The sequence below is a fragment of the Meriones unguiculatus genome, chromosome 12, assembly GCF_030254825.1.
Source record: "Meriones unguiculatus strain TT.TT164.6M chromosome 12, Bangor_MerUng_6.1, whole genome shotgun sequence".
Taxonomy (NCBI): domain Eukaryota; kingdom Metazoa; phylum Chordata; class Mammalia; order Rodentia; family Muridae; genus Meriones; species Meriones unguiculatus.
In genome coordinates this window covers 83,256,193-83,276,750 of record NC_083360.1, presented here as the reverse complement: position 1 = coordinate 83,276,750, position 20,558 = coordinate 83,256,193, and the positions used below count along the sequence as shown (strand labels likewise).

General features: G+C 45.9%; 1 protein-coding gene across 1 annotated transcript in view; it reads right to left on the bottom strand.

The window, feature by feature from the left end:
* Fyb2 (FYN binding protein 2) overlaps positions 1 to 20,558 on the bottom strand; it is a 106,043-nt gene that overhangs the window by 57,683 nt on the left and 27,802 nt on the right. The window contains exons 2-4 of the mRNA XM_060366064.1: positions 10,140 to 10,833; positions 7,332 to 7,490; positions 5,587 to 5,620 (exon numbers count right to left, since the gene is read on the bottom strand). Coding sequence (XP_060222047.1) covers positions 5,587 to 5,620; positions 7,332 to 7,490; positions 10,140 to 10,833 — 887 coding nt within the window. The remainder of the gene's footprint in view (positions 1 to 5,586; positions 5,621 to 7,331; positions 7,491 to 10,139; positions 10,834 to 20,558) is intronic.

The window sequence follows — 20,558 nt, the reverse complement described above, 5'->3', positions numbered from 1 at the left end:
AGAGAAGTGTCAGCTCACATCACTCCTTAGCTCGAAACTCCCATGCCTTTCCAGTATGTGTAGGACAAACACCAAAATTAACCTGACTGGCAAGATTGTCCTCTCCTGCACTGTCTGTGCCCTTTCTCACTTGGCTGGAGCCATGTCTGTTTTTTCTTTCTTTCTTTCTTTCTTTCTTTCTTTCTTTCTTTCTTTCTTTCTTTCTTTCTTTCTTTCTTTTCTTTTCTTTTCTTTTCAACATGTGGAGGGTGTGGGGTGTGTCTCCCTCGTGACTCTGAGTCTTTGAGAACACTCCCTCTCCTGGAGTGTTGTTTTTCTAGACCTTTCTATGAGTACACAGGATTCTCACTCGGGTGCTAAGCCAACTGTCATCACCTATAGGCCTTTCTTGGCCATTCTAAACGTCTTCTGGTCCTCTCAGTTCCCAGTTCTGTGCTAATACCCTGTAAAATCTTTCTCTGTGGCTGTTCCAGGTAAGGGCTGTGACTGCATTTGGCTGCTCTTTGTACTGTTGTTATCATTATTCTTTTTTACCTCCTGACCCAACGTGAGGCACCTGTCCCCACTCCCATGGGACCAACCACTACTCCCTGCTGCCAGTGCAGAGTGCCCAGACACAGTTAGATAACCCACCAGCCCTTGAAGACTTTGTGTTTCACTTGGCATGGGGTAGGCATACCAAAAGCATAAATATAAAAGTATGTTCCAAAATACCAGGTATGAAAGATACCAGCCACTTGAGTTGAAGTGCCAGTATTTTAATACTTTTGTGAAACAGAGACATAAAAAGCTTCTCTTAGCAGCTCGGGGATTAAGAGCACATAGTACTCTTCCAGAGGACTAAGTCTGATTTCCAGCACCCATGTCAGCAGCTAGCTCCAACTCCAGAGTGATCTGACGCCTCTAGCTTCAGTGGCTACCTGCACACACAGTGGCATGTGTGCGCACACACACTCTTTCTCTCTCTCTCTCTCTCTCACACACACACACACACACATACATACATATATATGATTAAAATAATAACAATAAATCTTCAAAATTTTTAAAGCTCTCTTGCAAGGTAGAGGCACAGGCTAACTTGGAGTGGACAGTAGGACTCTGTCTCAAAGACACACACACATGAAGACCCAAGTGAGAAAAGGGTAGAGTACTAAGAACACACCTGCAGGCTCTTCAGAGGCCCTATATGTGGGCGTTTTCTCTACTTTGCCTCCTCATTCATTCCCTCTCATCTAAGTCAGACCTTCTCTGAATCAGGATTACCCTCTGTCACTTTTTAATGGGAGAAAGCCATATTTCTAGCTCATGAATAAAACATTAGCCAACCCTGCTAAGTACTGACAGTGACCTAAAACTAATGGTTGCCCAGGGACCAACCTACTTTGCTCACACAAACTCTTGACTTGCTGATTCAAGTGGGATGCCAGCCAGATTGGTTTGCATGAAAGAGTGATGAGAAGGCATATCTTCTAAAGAGCGCTATCCCCGTTGGGAGCTTATGAGATATTAACATTTCAGATACAGAAAGGATGGTGAGGTCTGGTGTGGAAGAAATAGCTGGGACTCACTGGGCATCATCTATCTTGTATATGCTTTGCATATACAAGGGTCTCCTCAACACGAACAAAATCTTATCTTATGCCCATTTGTAGCATCAAAGCTCTGGAGTGTTACGACTTCCCTCAAGTGTGGAGGATGGGTTTGACCTTCTACTGCTCTGACTCCAGAAGTATTCCTCTTGTGTTAGACAGCCTTGTGTCTCATCTCAGGTTTAGCACAGGGAAGAGGTACAGAAATGGTGGATGGCTCCCTTTGAAAGCACGGAGTTCTTGGCAAGATGCTTTCCATCTCTTCTTCCCACCAATAGGGAAAGAAAATACAAAACTTCATCCATAAAGATCAAAGACAAGAAGTGTTTTCACTTAGAGAAAACTGTTGTTCTGTACTTTAAGCCCTGACCTGAGAAGGGGGTTAAAGGTCCCGTTTATTGCACACAAGAATCAAGTTTAGATGGGATAAGTGGTTGAAACTTTGGGTTATGGGGGCCAATTTTCCCCCAGCTTAATTTGAAACATTTAAGAGTGCTCAGTACACAGAAAGTACTGGAAAAGTATGTATTAAGTAAATTGAAATCTGATCTAACAACAATAACAACAACAAAAAAGCCCCCCTCCAAAAAAAAACCCAAACAAGCAAACAAAGCAAACAAAAACAAAACAGGTACTGAGTTTTCTAGCTCCCCATTGATAGATGTTTGGAAAATAAGGTTCTCACATTATTCTTATCCTTGGGATGTTATGTAATAGCTAAAGAAGCTACTCTCTTGATGCCAGACACGATCAGAGACACTTTGCAATGCTCATCTCATCTAACTGTTGCACAAGAACAGAAGAGGTTTGCAGAGCTTAAGGCATGCTCAGTATTACAGACACTACGTGGAAGTGCTGGGATTCAAAACCCAGGCTCTTGTCTCATTAACATCTTATTCTGTGGTCTGGCTAGATCCAAAAATTTACAGGTCCTTTCCCGGTTATGATAAATCTACGCCTAAATCTAATATCTGCACTGAAGGTTAGTATTTGAACAAGGGAGATATTCTTCTCCAGCAAATGCCAGTTTCCATGGAAATTGTATCTAAGGCTGTTGGGCATCACGACAGTTATGTGTTCAAGCAAACGCCTGATTTGTCACTGACAAGACGAAATTCAAGCTTCTTAGCACGTTATTTAATATGTAGCTGCCTGCTCCACACCCCTCCTCCCCCAGGATCTATGGGGAATTTCTTCTAGAATCCCTTGGGAACAACAAAGGCTGCAAATGCCCATGTTGCTTTATAAAATGCTTCGCATGTGCATAGGACTGACACACCTCCTCCCGCACACTAACCTCACCTCTGGCTTATTAGCATGCCTGGTGTGGTACCAATGCGCTTACACCATATGCTCAGAGAATGAGGATGAGAAAATGCTTTTATATGCTCAGCAGACAGACCTTTTCCAAACTTTTTTTCACCTAAGGTTTATTTGCATCTATAGATCAGAACCCAGAGGTAGAGATGTCTAAGTGTGTTTTATAATAAGAAGGTATCGATTATTTTTCTATATCAGAATACTTTCTGTCTGTTTATCTCTCTGTATTACTGCCTATATTCAACACATTTTTTTTCTATCTTATTTTTCTTTTGTTTTTTTTTTTTGTTAGTTTTTTCCTTCAGTTTTTGAGACAGGGTCTCACTATGTAGCCCAGGCTATCCCTGGACTCATGCATGTCAATTCTCCTGCCTCATCCTTCTTTGTGGTTGAGTTACAAGCGTGTGCTATCGTACCTAATTGTGTTTCCATTTTAACTGATCATCAATCCATCCATCCATCAACATGTCAGGGGGGTGGTTATTCGCAGGAGGAACACCCTGCTCATATCTCATATCTATCCAACAGTATCATGAGAGAGAATGAAAGGTAGGCCTACTCCACTCCTGCTTTTATTGTGTAGGAAGTTCCTCAAATTAGTTCCTCTTTCTAGAAGCCACCTGAATACTATGGTCCCTCTTTATCTCCTCTGCCTTTCATTCTCATCATACGTGCCTAGATCATAATTCACATATTACAAAACCTCAGTTCAGATGGGAGTTGTGTTCTAAAGCATGCGTGACAGGACAGACTGGTCAAAATTTTCGAAATCCTCATATAGCCTCTAGGAAGATTATGCTGTACAGGAGACAATCTCCCAACAGGCTCCTCGCAGCTCTCGGTGTGAAATGACTTGCTGTTGCTGTGGTTAAAATGGCAGAGAAGTCTTCATTGAGCGCCAGTAGGCTCGCTGTGGTTCACAGATCCAGAGATGTTTCCAGAATAACACCTATGAGACCAGACGGAGCCTGGGCACTGCAGAGGGGCCCTGCCACCTCAGCTGTCGCTCTGGGCCTGTGAGCACTGAGGGGCTGGTGTAAACCGCTGCTAGAGCCATCCACAACGTTGTCTCTTTCACATAATTGCACGCAGAACACAGCTCCGCTGGCCCACCTGGCACTCAACTCTCTCAAGTGGATGTTGAACTAGGGATTTCTTGAGCAAGCACATGGATCACATCTAATGTAGCCTAGGCAGAGCCTGCTTGACCAGGGCTACCTCGACTAGCCTTGGGTGTATAAGATGCCTCACAATGCTCCTCAATCCTATTTCTTTACTCTCTACATTCTTATTCCCCTCACCTCTCTTGTTCCACCAACATGACCGTTTATGTCACACTTCCTGCTCCATCCTTTAGCATTTCTTCACTTTCTACCGAGCAAGCATTCATCCTCAACACTTGGCTCAAGTGTTTCCTCTTCACTGATGGGTTGACTGGGCTAGCATCCCTATTTGCCTCCCTTCCTTCAACCCATCATCCTTTGGCATGTGTGTCTTCAATGCTCCTCCAGCCTGACTCTGGACTTGGCCAGGAAGGTGTTTTGAGCAATAGATCATCAGTGCTGGTGAAGTGTGAGTGTGCTGCTGTCCTGCTTATCTGCTTCCACAGAGAACATTTCTGTCTGTGGTGATGGTCAAGGCTAAGCCTAGGTGTCCAGATTCTCCATCAGCCAGCTTCCAGAGCTGCAGACGTGTGAGCAACTCCATCCAGCAACACAAATAGTCTGCAAACACGTGAACTAGTCTGGAGTCCAGATCAGCTGTCCCCAAGGACTCACAGTACAAAAATTCTGCTTTCAGTAAGCATTGCTAATGGCGAACTGGAGGAGTACTTCTCTAAAGACTTGCTGGTCCCTCCTGAGGAAACGCAGCTGCCCTCTCACTGGTGCAACCTCTGAGTCACGTGCTTCCTTTATCACAGACGGCATCCTTGGCCACTGTGAGCATCCGATGGCTGAATCACAATAGGCCTGTGTTTGCTAGCTTGCTTCTCCTCCTAAGACTGTCCTTGCCAAGAGAACATCTTTGTGAGCGAGTGAAGCTCAGTCAAAACAGTTTGGGCACATCAGAACTGGAATCATGGCTTGGCTGGTAGAACATTTCTGAAGCTGCGCATCTGGGGCTGTGAAAGGAGGGCTGCAGCAGCAGCAATTTTATAGTCCCCAAGAGACATGCAAAAGAGCAAACCCACAAAACCCGGGCGGCTCAGAGTAGGCCATTTCAAAGGGCTCAAGAGATATTATTTGGCTAAGTGAATTAATGACCCTTCTATAGCAAAATTCTTAGGGGGGAGGGAACACCAGAAATAGAACATCTTTTATCCCATTTCCAGCTCCTAATACCATAGCTGCCCAGAGCATTCTTCAGCCTCTTATTTGATTTATAACCAAGAAGGGTAATGTTTTAAAGTCCTAAGCCCACTTGTACAATTAAGAAGTACCAAGTACCTCAGAGGATAATGTTTTCAACTTAACATCAGCACAGAAGTTAAATGCATCTTACTTAATCTTTTATTTGAAAGCAGGAGGATGCTGTTTGCTTTGTGAGTCTGTTCTTTCGGCAGTCCTTCTGGGGGCTACGCATACTGGCTTTGAGCTTCTTGCCAGTGCTTGAAAAGACCCATGAGTACCCCCAGTGGGGTGCACTCCTCCACAGTAGGGGAACAGGTACTCACCCATCTGAAGACAGGGTGCCCTCTTTCACAGTCACTGCAAGAGCAAGAGGCAGAAGGAAAAAGGGGTGTTGGTAGCAGGCTGGTTAAAATGAACGACTCTTCCACCCTGGTACCCAGAGGACTGTCTGTTCCCAAACAGCAGCACATACCTACATTTTCTGGTGCAATTTATGGGCACTTTGACCACTTTATGGGCAGGATTCCCTGTGCAGGTTTAATCTAATTGCTTGTTTTTACCACATGGCCCGGCAGAGAGAACTATTCAACGAGTGTTCTAAATGACACTCCGATTTTCCGAGCATGTGCAGTGTTCTGAGCATGGTCAAAATACTTCTCCCAACAATCCCACAAGATGAGAGGTACCACGGTCTTCTCTTCATGGGGCAGGAAAATGAGGCTCAATGAGTACTGTGCTCAAGCTGAAATGGCTACCAGTAAGGAACTGAGCCCCTCAAAGCCTGCTTTAGTACAACAGACTTATGTGTTTTGTTCTAGACAGCCATCTTCCCTTTTGGGGCAATAGTTTGATGTCTGAGTTTTTAATATTTGTAAAAATCACACCTCTCATCCCAGCACTTAGAGGAAGCAGAAGGAAGCAGGTATCTGAATTGGAGACAGCCTGGGCTACCTAGCAAGTTCCAGGACAGCCAGGGCTACACAGAGAAACCTTATCTCAAAAAACAAAACAAACATTCAAAAAACGAAAAAAGAAAAGGAGAAAAAAAATAATGCTTAATCTTTTCTGTTGAGGAGCTGGCCACATTACCACTGTACATGGTCCAGAGGCTTCTGTGCCTGCATGTGGACTTTTCTTAAAGGGTAAGCCTGGAGGTGACCTCAGTGTGTGGTTTCCTGGGCCAGCACGCCACTATCTGCTTAAAAGGCAAATGCTGAGGCTCCCCGAAGATGGGGAGGGAGCTCTAGGAATGAATTTTAAAAATCCTCAGGTGATTCTGATACTGGCTTCGGTGTGATAGCCACTGAGTTAGGGAAACACAACTGTGATATTGCCCCAGGCAGAAAAATGAACAACCAAAGCCTGTATCAGCTCTGCTAGCACACCATCTGTTGGTACGGATGGTCACGGCAACACAGGCATTAGCACAACGCCCACTGTTTAGCGCCCCAAAGTATGCATGTCCCTCATGCTCACTGGAGGAACAAGAAAAGGTGTTTAAGAAGTCAGGAAGATGACTTCTTAAGGGTAAGAATGAAAAGGATGTAGGAGGTTTTGTTTTTTGTTTTTTGTTTTTTAAATAACAGACATAGAGATAAAATAACACAGAAAAATGGCTTCCAAGGAGGCTCCTCATGCTACTGAGGATGCAGGTTACAGGGGGCCGAGGGGACCCCAGTAAGTATGTCAGGTCAAGCTGACTCTCCCCTTTCCCTTTGTCCTCCTGCACTGACTAGCTTGCAGCGTGGGTTGGGTAGTATACACAAAGGTTCGCTGCTTCCTCACTTGTAGACTTTTCATTTTCTTCCTCTTGGACAGATTCCCAGTGATGCAATGCGGTACTCTTGGGGGAAGTGGACTGGCTCGGGAGCGATAAGGGGCCAGTTCCTACACGGGTGTCGTTTCACGGGCAAGCTACCACAGCCTGTGCGTGCAAACAGCAGTAATAACGTTGTGCCCCTTCGAAAAGGAGTTTGTTACGTGGGAGTGGGGTAGAGGGGAAGGGGCTTGTGATCCAGGCACTGGACTATGACTGGCTGGTGAGGGTGGGCCGTGTGCATCTTCTTACCTTCTTTCGGGGTCTTGGGGACAGCAGCTGGCTGCCTGTGGAAGGCCTGGAGGTTCACGTGTGGGGGCTTTGAAGGCTTCGGGGGAGGCGGGCCCAGGGTCTCAATGGAAGGCAGTGGCTTTGCTGTGGGAAGCTGGTGATGCCTGCTCTCTGGCTTTTCTGAGTATGGGTTGGAAAACATGTAGGGCATTATTTACATTTGTTGGGCAAAACTGACCAGGTTTGCTGGCCTCGACCCCCTACCCCCTCTCCCTTCTGACTAGTCAACATCCAGGAGGGAGAACACTCTGACCCAAACACACACCTGATTTTATATCACTATCTTGCTGATCTTCTGCTATTTCAGCAAAACCTGGATTCCCACCTCCAGATTCTTTTCTCAGCGAATGACACTATCCTACCTTTCCACCTTAAGCTGACACATATTCCTCTCATGCCGCCGGCTTCTCGGTGCTCTCCCACTGGCTTGGAAAGCCTTCATTGACTTTTCCGTATCTGAGACTTCCGGCGGACTCCTGACTATGGAAGGCTGATTCCTTTCTTAGGAATTTCCACTTGTTTTCAGGTTGGACTCTAGTGACAGATCCCCTAAAATAGTTCTGACTTTTCCTGGAATCAAGGCTAGGACTAACCACTCTCCAGTCTGCAGTGTACAGCCTGAAAACACAGTGTGGGACCATAAAGCAGAGTAGGAATTGATGTCTGAATTTCCAGGGCTCTGGTTTCCAGGATCTTAGAACCTATGAGTTCAGTGTCTTAGAATTTTCTAAACTTCCCCAGTAATGTGTATTTCTGCTTTCTGTACTCATAAATAGAACTCTAACAGGAATTCCATTATTACATTTGAAAATCACATGTGATTTCTCTGGACAGAAAAGGACACAAAATTTTAAATAAATAGGGCATCTCCATTCTTAGTTAACACAGCACAGTAACTGTCTGTACAGGTCATCCATGCTAAAACTAACCAAAGAGAAAGGGTTGCAAAGGTGCCTCTGGGACAAATGAACTCATGTCCTCTACAAGCTAAGACGGCAGAAAATAGATGCTATTCTTTCCCTTCCACTAGATGCCACATCTTGAGCAGCTTATAGCCAAATTACTCTTCTTCTTAGTCTTTTAATTGGAAGTTCATTGAAATGTTGGGGATTTTAGTCTTAACCAAACCAAGAAGGAAACACAGTAAAAATGAAAAATCACTTACTAAGTACTTTTTTTTTCCTCCCAAGCATTGTGCTAAGCTAATACATGGTTACCTCATTAACCTCTCTCCATAGTTTTGCCTGGGAGATGACCCATTCTTTTTTACTTTTTCCCATACATCTTTCTTTTCATTCATCTTGTTTTCCATCTTTCATCAGTACCTGTTTTACTATATACATCAGTACTGTTATACTATTCCAAGCATTATTTGTAGGAGCTGGAGCTAGAACTGAGAAGAGAAACAAGTGTTCAGCTTCAGAAATTTTCATTATAAGAGGCAATTAATGATAAAGAAAGAACAAAGAGAGAATTCTGGAGGTCTACCTGGCATGTAGACCATGAGATGGTGAGTTAGGGGAAGAGAAGTCAGTCAGAGATGGAAGGACTATCATGTGAGGACAATAGGATCATAGTAATTACTTTAGTTTCTAGTCTAAGTATAAGGAAAAGCCATAGGACTGTGTGCAGGTGATTCATTCATGTGTCAAGCCATTTGTCTGTCTATCCATCTACCCATCCAATCAAGCACTAAATACTTTCTGAAGACTTATTCAACCTGATCTTGTTTTAGGGGGAATAAAGTTGTGAAGAAGATAAATTTTATCCTCTGAAAATCTCCATCTTATAGACACAAACAAGTATATGGCAATTTTCACTGGGGAGAGGCAAGTGACATGAGAAAACCGAAGAACTGCAAGAAGCCCATGGGTCACAGGGACAGCAGAGATGATTTAAACAGTGTCCCCTCCCAGAAGGGGACACGGCAACAGAGATTGCAAAGGAGGAAGAGGTCATGTGGCCATTAAGAACCTGGCAGAAGAGTTCTTTTGGCAGGTGGCTTGACAGTGCTCAGGCCTGGGGTGGAACCAGTGTCTTCTATCTAAAGACTGCGCAGGCAATGGATGGTGAGACAAGAGGGAAGGAGATGCAGACAAGGACCAAACTGTGTGAGGCATTGTTGAAAGGCTGAGCAGATTTTGAGCAGTGTGATGTGGTCTGGTTCGTGCCAGTTTAGAGGCCCACACTATCTGTGGGGAGGAAAATAGAATTCAAGTAGGCAACAGTGTGAAAGCAGGGAGATCAGCTGGTAATGGCCCAGTAAGAAAAAGATGTTGTAGAGACTAACGTAGGACAGAGATAGAAGTTGAGGGGTTCTGAACATACTTTTAAGGTAGAGCCAAAGAGCCGGCTGATGGGGTCATAGCATAGAATAAGAAGGACAGAGATTTGCAAATCCCACTAGGTTACTACCCGGGGGGGGGGGGAGAAATGAGTTCTGTGCTGTTCTTCAACACAGAGATAGCTGGTAATGGATTTGATTCATAGAGTATACTAAGCATCAAGAAGCTTGTAAGTCATCAATACTCATGCAGTTTGTGGTAGATAGAGCTGGGGTGCAAGTCCAACCTCAGCCAGGCTCTGCCGCCATGGAATTCTGGATGCAACGCTTGTTCAAACCTGAGACTACAGTTTAACAGATAGGTCTACCACAGCCACCTTCTATTGCTAATTGCGCTGGCCACAAACACTTCAAGTCTGCAGGCTTGGAATTAAAGAAAACACAATGGTCTCACTTCCAGTCCCATGGGGGACTTGATTTCTTACCTGGAACCAGGCTGCCAAGCTCACACTCATAAACAGGCTGGCACGCGCTGCTCCTGGGGCTCCCCTCAGCCCCAAGGTCTTCTGGGCTATCGCTGCCATACCAAGGAAGTGATGAAGGGGAGTCTTCAGAGGCCATGGGTGATCTCTGGGCCATCAAATGGCTCTGCGGAGGAAGAGTCTGAACTCCCGTTGCCTCCAGGCTCTTCTCTAGTTTTCCCTGAGCAAGCCCCGTGGCTTTCTGACCTTCCAGGTGGAGAGTTTTATTCCCAGAATTGGTGAGGTGCAGAGCTGGGGACGTATCAGCCTTCTGAGACGAAACTTTCTCCCAGTTCCAAAGCTTGTATCTGAAGCTGCTGATAGTCATTCTTTTCTCCTTGTTGGACGTCTCAGCTCTCGCTTTATTCGCATCCAGTGGTGTGTCAGCTTCGTGGGCATTTCTTGCAGGGCACTCAGCAGATTTTTCTGGAGGTCCCGAGGAACTTGAAGCTGTCTGAAGTTCACCTCTCTGGGCCGATAGGGGCCGATGCTGGTGGGTTGAGAGGCACTTCCTGTTAGCCGGACTCTGAGTTGGCTGTGTGTGGCCCCTGCCATCCTTCTGGGAAACACCAGCTGGGAACTTAATAGGACCTGGAAGAGGTGGGTCTTCGAACTTTTGAAATTTGGCTCGGAGTTCCTTGAAGTTTCTTACCCCTTCCTAAAGCACAAAGAGGAACAAAAGTATCTGGGTTAACCTGGGAAAACGTCTGGCCTGATTGGCTGGCTTCGGCGTACATGTGAAAGGTCTCCAGTGGCAGATGTGACAGTGCTCTTCCCCAGCTGAGCAACGTTAGCTCGTGCTGCTGCCCCCTCTGTGAGATGGGTGAAACAGGTTCTCCCTCTTAAATTTGGCCAATTTTGGATGTTCTCGAAGCATGGAAAGGCCAAACAGAGACGGTACGAGCAATGGATCATAAACCTTTTGGGTGTTTTGTTGAGACAGGGTCTCACCATGCAGCCCCGCCTGGTCTGAAACTTTATGTAGACGAGGATCACAGAGGTTGATGTCTCTGCTGGGATTCAAGTCATGTACCACCACCTCTGGCTGATAAGTCTTTTGATGCCTCATCCCCAAAGTTTAAATCTGCTTTGGCATAGAAAAATTGTCTTCATGATATAGTCTCACGTTTGCTCAGAAGATAATGGAATTTTATCTCTACATAAAACAATTAAAACATAACTGGTCTTACAGCAAATGAGTGGTTTACTACTGATCCGGAATACTATCGATTTTGCCCTGCCCAGGCTCCTGGCCTACTCGAATCACAAAGTACATTGCCGTGTCCATGTCAAATGCTCCTTGCACTTCCTGATTGATCTGAAGCTCCCTCTTCATCAAGACTGCCGCTAGGAAGACCAGCTGGGGGCCGGCAGTTTCCCTGCTTGCTCAGTGTGCTCCTATCTTGTTTCCCTGCTTCCTCAGTGTGCTCCTATCTCTTTCTAACTTGGCTGTTGAGTTTCACGCTGTGCAGAAGCAAACTGGAGAAAGCTTACGCCTGCATTCCGACTCTGACTTTTCTCATCCAGACAAACACCATGTCTTAACTTTCGCACGCAGTCGTGTGATAATATGAACACTGGAAGGACTGGGGTTGCTACACAGGAAGTGTTCGGTACAGGGCCTGACACATAGTGGGACTGTGACGAAATAAAAGCCACAAGAAGCCAGATAATACTCTTGTGCTATTGGTTCCCTTTGGAGAACAAGTCAAATCAAGCATATGAAAAGCTACCATATACCACTTGGTAATGATAGCCCTGGCCTAGGGCAGAAGGTAGGGGTGGGGGATAGTGAGGGAGTGTCCAGGACTACATAGTAAGCTGGCTGTTAGTCTAGCCAAACATGCTTGATGCTTTTTTCTATTGTTCCCACCTTCCACTACTGTAGCTCATTTATTTTTGTAAATGCACCCAGCCATCTTTTGCCTGCATGGGAGGTGGGTGGACATTTAATGGAGTCATTTCAAAAGTAAGAGCCACTATCCTTTCCTGTTCACATTTCAAGTTTTCTTTTCCTTCTTCTATCCTCCTTTCCTCCCTCCCTGCCTTCCTCCTTTCCTTTAATTTTTTTTTTTTTAAATTGCATGTGCATAGGCCATTCCCATGGCAGTGACTTTGGATTTTGCCAGCGGAGGGAATGCTCTGACCTTTCCTCACCGTGTTTATAGTTGCCTCACACCTGCCCTCTGAAGACTTAGGAAGGGGGGGAGTTGCCGATGGGCAGAAGGCAGGTGGCTGCAGGCTGGTTTGTGTGCTATCCATTGCTACTTTTCTTCCTCTCGCTCCCACTGTACACATCTGCCCCAGAGCTCACTTAGAGTTCTTTCCACAAATCACCAAGGGTTCGATTCTTATACTTGAGCCAACTAAATACTTGACCAGCTAAATCATACACAAACCCATTCTCCCAATGTGGCAGAAGCCTGTATGGGGAGTGAGATCAGGGATCCTGGAGTTGAAGTCTCAGATGGGTCCTTCTGTAGTCAGGTACCTTATGAAATCCTTTAGATGACTCTAAGCCAGTTTTCCTTACTATAACACAGGACTTATTCTGGTGAGATGGAGGGTTAGGAGTTCATGGCCAGCCTGGGTTCCTCAAGGAGACCTGTTCTCATAAAAAGAACAGATATGTGTGTGTGTGTGTGTGTGTGTGTGTGTGTGTGTGTGTGTGTGTGAAAGAGAGAGAGAGAGAGAGAGAGAGAGAGAGAGAGAGAGAGAGAGAGAGAGATATTGAGGCGGACAGAGAAGCACTTCTCAGAACAGTTCAGGATCAAATAAAATAACAAATGGACATACTCCATGGTAAACATTTTTAACGTAAAATACATGACCTTGACTACTGAGAGATTTCAGTTCAGAACCATAAAAAGGATTGATACTTCTGTGCAGCCAGTCTCTAGTACTCTTCACCTTACAAAATCGAGATGCTATACCCCTCAAACAATAGCTCTGTGATCCCTTCCCACTTCACATTCAGACTCTCTAAGTTTGACTCTTCTGGGTATTTAAATAAGTTAAGAAAGTACAACATTTGTCTCATTATGATTGGTTATTTAACTTAGCGCAGTATCTTTAAAGTTAGCCATGATGTGGTAAGTGTCAGCATTTCCTTTGTCCCAGTCAGACAAGCTGGTGCTCCTGTGAAGTCCTACCACCTCTCCTAAAGGCCAAGCCAGCTTATGTACGTAAGGCCTTTGCGTATTTTAGTTACTGGGTATTAGACTTCTGGACCACTCTGTGTATAGACATTATTTGGATAGCTTGCTTTCAGTTCTCTTGGGTGTGTTCCCAGATGCTGTGTTGCTGGATCATATGGTAATTCTATTTTTAACTTGTTAGAAACCTCCATACTGTTTTCCATGGCAATCGCATCATTTTACGTTTCCACCGCTGGTACACGGAAACTATTAATTCATCAAAATGCTCACCAACTCTTCTTTTTCTGTATCAGCCATCCAAATGGATGTGAACTGGCCAGTGGTTAATGGTTTTGAAATAATGTAATAATGACTCTTTTCTTTTCTACTATGAAGCCATGTGAACTAAAAAGCTATTACTTAGAAGGATGTAAGCTCTGTAGAAATGATTATGCAAAGATTAGGAAAGAGAATTGTGCATTTTAAAGCCAGGGCTTATGCAAAGATCACTGGCTCAGGGTGGGGGCAAGCTTGATTAGGCTTGGCTCGTTTCCTTGTCCAATAAATGTTTAAGTGCCTGCTGTGGGGACAAGATACGATTCTCAACACTGAACAGCTCTTCTCTCGGATGCTATAGTCTAATATTCGGGAAACATGGACTGTGAAGTATAACATACAAGAAAATCTTGGAGGCAGGAGCTACGTGGAGAATTAGGTAGGTGGAAGAGTGTGTGGTCCCACTTCTGATCTTCAGAGGTGCTTTCGATAAGTCATTGTTTCACTCAATCATGTACTAGAGTGGGTGTTGGCCCTACCTCATCTTCAAAGCCTCTTCCAGCACCACAGTTTCCTTCTTCATGGTCTGCACTGAAAATGGGTGGGACTTGGGCTTTACTCTTAATCACCTCTGAGGATTCGGAGTTGAGGACCTGAGGATCGCAGTACAGGGATGGGCTGGGAGCTGACAGTGGGTTAGAGCCTTCTGGCCGAAACCACAGTCTATTTTTTTGTGTGTGTGTGTGGACTTCATATCCTCATGATCTTAAGTCTCCTTTAGCCAGCAAGCTTTTCCTGTCTTCTTGCTTTTGTCCCTACCTTGAAGCCTTTCTCATTTATTTGGAGATGACTTTTTTTGTGGTCTCTTTGTTTTGACGCAGGGCTCTTCTAATCCTTCATTTACCCAGCTGTTAGACAAATCTGTTTAGCAACACAAATCTGATTAAGTAAGTCCCTTATGTGCTGAAAATCCTTCAAATTGGCTTTCTCAAGCTCCCAAACCAGCTCAAGTACATTTTCTGATTGGCTCAGAAGACTCCTAACCCCCATCCTGTTAATCTTCTGACGTCCCTGTGGCCCCTCCCCAGCAGAGCGCCTGGCTTCTTACCTCATTGCATTGTGAACATTGCCCTGTCACATCTCTCTACTTTTTAAAGGTACTATTCCTTCTGCCCGGAATGTCCATCTTTCTCCTAATTTCTCGAATTAGCCAATCCCGTTCATGTTACTTTAGGAGCTAGACACTGAAGTTACAGTGATCCACAGACCAGGCCTTTTCAGAACCACGAAAGAAGAGAAAAAGACATCAGAGGATCACTGTACTCCAGGAGCACATTGCAGTGTATACAGGAGACTGTTGCATACACAGCACAATGGAGGCTTGTGCTGCAATGGAGGTACAAAGAAAAGCTTCCTGGATGGGAGCCGTGAGAGGATGTCCGGGGCACAGGGACCCCAGGCCTAGAGGCACAGAGCAGCCTGCTGTAGGTGGAAGACTGAAAACTCCCACTCATTCTTGCTCCCAGTGTCAGAGGGTGAGGCCACAGCCGGGCTTCTATGAGTGCCTGAGGCGTGCTCTAGAGCAGGGAGCATGACCGACGGCTCTGCCACCGAGGAGCCAAACACAATTTACAGCGGATACGCCTTCCGCCTCCCCTGTGTGCAAACCAGCCACACAGCCTTCACCCTCTGCCTGCCTTCCCCTGAGGAGAGCCTGACTCACCCAGCTCAGTGCAGTGAACCTGCCCTCCACACAGAGGCTGCAAAGGCCAGAGTAACATCCCCAGGCAGTCTCTCTGTGGAAATGTTCTAAGCAGCGGCATCCAAGTTCCCAGGCCCCGGAGAGGGAGCTGAGTACAAGAGCCCCTTTGGGGAGCTAAGCGTGGCAGAGGTGGCCATACTGTGCAGTGGATGGCGATGCCCACGGCTTCCCAGGTGTGGTACATGACATTCTTCCTAGTGCTCTTGGTAACTCCCAAAGCAATCTATAATAAACCCCTTGCAGTTTGCTCTAGTGACCACAGATTTGGTCCTCTGCAATGGGAAACACTGACAGATTCACCCTGCTAGACTTTTCTCCATAGCACCATGGAGCACCCAGCATACTGTCCATCTCCCTCAGTAAGGGCAGAGACTCCACGGACACAGGCCCCTGCTCAGATTTTGGTTTTTGTTCACTGCTGTAATGTCGGAACCTAATGAATATTTGTCTTACAGCAGCTGCTCAATAAAAATGTGGTGAAGCAATGAAGATTTACAAGTCTTTCAGAATCTAGATGATACAAACACGGAGTCCTACTTATTTTGGCCCACCTCTAGTCCCGTGGTTCGCAAAGCCTGGGGTGAGTGAAGTGAATGCATGCCTGGGAAAGATAGCAGGTTCCTAAGATATGTGAATGGGAACTGTAGAATTTTAAACTTTCCTTGTGCCATCTTCGCGAGGTCAGCTTCGAATGTCCACAGAGACAGACGATCCCCTTATGATGGCAGAAGACAGTTCTGAAAATAGCTTTGGAAACAATCCCGGGCCCTTCTCTTCTGGATGGACCAGGTGAGGCACAAATGCTTCATTGGGAAGCACATGGCAAAGCCACGCCTGAGCTATTGTGGGAACAATCAAAGATGAAAGGTGCACTGTCCCCTAAACAGAAGCGGCTTACCTCCAATACGAAAAGGAGGGGCAGCCAGCCACCATAAACAAAGAAAGCACCACAGCAGGAGGAGGAGGCATCCAGGGCCAAAAACTTCTAAGGTCAGTTCCCTGCATGTGATGTTATGACATGTCAGTTTAGCCAAACTTGGAGAGCGACGCTCAGGTGTCTCTCCTTCGCTTTTCGTTTTATAGATTCCAGGAGAGCTAATGCCAGTGCTGTCTGAGGGGTGAATACTTCTCCCTTTGTGTCCGAAAGCCACACACCTATCTGAGTGGTTCTCACCTGTTCACCTGCTCACAGCTGTGGGATTCCCAGAGGGGGCCGACAGACATCCAACACAGAAAGCCTAGGTGACTCCCTCAAGGTCACGGAAGGTCAACACGGAAGGGATGCAATTGGTGCAGCCTGGCTTTGGAGTTCATGGTCAGCCCTGGCTCCTGAGCCCCTTTGTACATCTCAGACACATTTGATAGCGGTGTTTTCTGTCCTCTTTAGCCTCATTATAATCTCTGCAATGGCTCCACAGTGCAGATAAGCTTATGGATAACAAGAGGTTAATTAACTCATCAAGTTTACATAGAGCAGTGGTTCTCAACCTTCCCAGTGCTGTGACCCTTCAATCCAGTTCCTCATGTTGAGGTGACCCCCAACCACACAATTATTTTTGTTGCTGCTTCATAACTGTAATTTGGCTACTGTTATGCATCGCAATGTAAATAACTGATAAGCCGGATATTAGATTTATGTGACCCCTGTGAGAATGTCATTCACCCCTCGAAGGGGCTGAGAAACACTGATATAGAACACCACACAGGAATTCAAATCCCACACTGTATAATCCCAGGACTGCTTTCAGCCATTCTGATAACATGCTTATAAGTTTTGCAGTGGCTTATGATTCTTCCGCTGTCTCACAGACATCCCATAATTAATCTCGTGTATGTCACTGAAAATTGTATAGTAATCACAGCCAGCTGGAAGTTTTGATAGGTAACATGGCCTCCTGAGCAAACCCCAAGACCAGAGTTTGAGTCTCAGAACCCAGAAGGAGATAGCCCTGAAAATCTTCATCTGACCACAAGCACACTGTGGCATGTATCACATATGCCTGCCCGCTCACAGCCACCACACCAGACCACATAGGCAATGACACCAAATCAAACAAGTTAGAACAGAAATTGTCTAATCTTTAGTTTATGGAAGCAATTTAAAATTCCAGGAAACCCATCTTAATTTTTTTTTTCAGCCAGGTGGTGATGGTGGTACATGCCTTTAATCCCACCAAGGTCAGCCTAGTCTACAGAGCAAGTTCTAGGACAGCTAGGGCTACACCAAGAAACCCCGTCTCAAAAACAGCAAACAAACAAACTCACAACTAACCAAACAACAACAACAAACCCTCTAAAATGTATATTTTATGTGTGTGAGTGCTTTGCCTGCATATCTGTGTGTACACTATGCTCATGCCTGAAGAAGTCAGAAAATGCTGGAACTGGAGGTAACGCACTGCCTTGTGGGTACTAGGAACCGAACTCAGATCCTCTGCGCAAGCAGCCAGTGCTCTTAACCACTGAGCCATCTCTCCAGCCCTCAGGAAACCTGTCTTCATTTCCTTGTTAGCTCAGATTTTGGTGCAATTTTAAAAACACAAAAGTGCAAAACTAAGTAACCAAATGTAATTCGGTGACATAATATTTTAAAAGTAAATTTGCAAATGAGAAGAGTCTGGCATCAAATCACACATCTCTCCCTGAGGTTTACAAAGTGCGGCCACATTTCTCTGCTGGGTAGAGTGTCTCGGTACTCTAGCTGTCCATCAGTGGCGTCTACATCACATCTCAATTGCCCCACAACTCAATGTGAGAAAGAACTATAGGCGTCTCATGAATTAGCCATGGCTTCACGTGTGAACACTGACATAGAAAAAAAATGTACCGGCTGAGTCCCCCAAATGCCACTATTTTCTGTTTCTATAGATTGCTCAGTCTTGTTCACCATAGGGCAACATTAATGGCAAAGGTTTATCATGAGCCTGAGAGGTAGTCATAGTTGTTAGCTAACACAGAAAGAAGGAAAAGCCTTTAAAATAGGATGTGGTCACCTTTCATGAATATTCATGAATATTCAGGATTCACCACTCCAAGTGCTGGACAGTGGAGACATTGCTTGTGTTCCTCAGACCCCTAGGACAGAATACAAATGGCGCAGGGCATGCTGATGTCATTTTGGCTGCCCAGGGAACAAGTTCGGAGTGAAAGTTTAAAGCTCCCATGACACAGGTATAAGGGCTGACGATTGCTTCCTGTCCTCCTCAGGCGCCTGAGCCTGAAGGAGTGTTCCCACACGCTGAAACGAAGGAATCTCCGATTTCTGGAGCTACTGGCCAAACTCCTCTCTTCTCATGCCTCCAGCCATGCAGACAGGAAGGCAGTTCCCAGTGTCCAGGGTGGTCATGTGCCTTTGGGCACTCATCTGGGTCAGTTCTGCTTGCTTATCACCACCTCCTAGCTTATCTCAGCTGCCCACTGGCCTCCCTCAGCCCTTCATTCTTTACAGCGCCAAATCCTATTCATCTCTGTTATCTTCAGCTGATAGCTGGGCCAGCGAAGCAGAGCCAACCCCAAACATTCAATGCCCCTTCAGCGACGGCAGTTATGGAAACAGCCACCTAACCACACGGCTGAATGTTTTGTCAATAAATATGCAGTGGCATCACGGATCAGTGTGGGGCCCTCGAGGTGGCTCAGTGGGTAAAAGCGCTTGCCTCTCGAGTCTGATGGCCTGAGTTCAGCCTGCAGAACTCACAGGGTCAGAGGCGGGGGCTTGAACCTGGACTCACAGTCCTCTCCCATGGAGACCAGAAGCAGACAGGAGACTCTCCCAGAATGGCCCAGACTAGCTGACTAGCCCTGGAATTTGCTTAGGGGCAGAAATTGTAAGGTGGGGAGAACTGATTCTTTTTAACTGCCACACACACACACACACACACACACACACACACACACACACACACACACCCCGGCAAAAGCCATGCTCACTGAAGGCTTTTAGAAGCCTTTACTCAAGGAAGAAATAATCTTGGTTGTTTTTCTAGGGCAATTAGAGAAAGAAAGTATTTTGGTGCAGAGAGCCTTTGAGAGGACAGAGATGATGTTTAGTCTGTTATCTATGGACAACTTTTCTTCAAGAAGCCCTTCTTGTTCACCCACCAAGAGAAACACTGGGACTGGAACTCAAAGTCCTAATGGTCCTTTGGTACCAATATAAATAATCATCTCTCCAGTGCCCAAAATGTATACTAAATGAACCAACTTTTCCTTCATCAAACCCTGCCCGTGCAGGTCTTACAGGTCACAGAAGCCAGGCGGCATTTCTTTCTCTGTCTTTGGGAAGTTTCTTGGAATTCTGTCTTAGCTAGAGTTACTAATGCTATGATGAAGCACCATGACCTAAAGAACCAGGGGAGGAAAGGGTTTATCTACTTCACACTTCCATATCACTGTTCGTCACCAAAGAAGTCAGGATGGGAACTCAAACAGGGCAGGAACCTGGGGGCAGGAGCTGATCCAGAGGCCATGGGGTAGTGCTGCTTAATGGTTTGCCGCTCACGGCTTGCTCAGCCTGCTTTCTTATAGAACCCAGGGCCACCTGTCAAGGGATGGCACCACCCAGAATGGGCTGTGCAATCCCCCATCAATCACTAATTTTAAAAAAATGCCATATAGGCCTGCCTACACCTCGATCTTATGGAAGCATTTTCTTTTCTTTTCTTTTCTTTGTCCTTTTAATTTAAATAATTTATTCATTTTATGTCCTGATTGTAGCCCTCTCCCTTACCTCCTCCCAGTTTCCCCCTCCCATAGTCCTTAGAAAGGGGAGCTCCCTTACCATCTGATCCTTGCCTATCAAGTCTCATCAGAACTGCCTGCATCTTCTTTCTCTGTGGCCTGGCAAGCCTCCCCCCTCCACTACCAGGGAGAAGCGATCAAAGAGCTCACAACAGAGTCTGTGTCAGAGACAGCCCCTGCTTCCCTTACTAGGGAACCCACATGGAGACTGAGCTGTCTATCGGCTACATATAAGCAGAGGTTCTAGGTCCTCTCCATGCATGGTCCTTGGTTGGTGCATCAGTCTCTGCAGCGCCCCCCCCCCCCGCCTCCCAGGCCCAGATTTGTTGGTTTTGTTGGTCTTTTATGGAGCTCCTGTCCCCTCCGAGTCCCTCTATTCCCCCACTCTTTTCCTGCACTCCCTGCACTCTTCCCATAGTTGGGTTGTGAGTCTCAGCATTTGCTTCCATCCCCTGCTGGGTGAAGTCT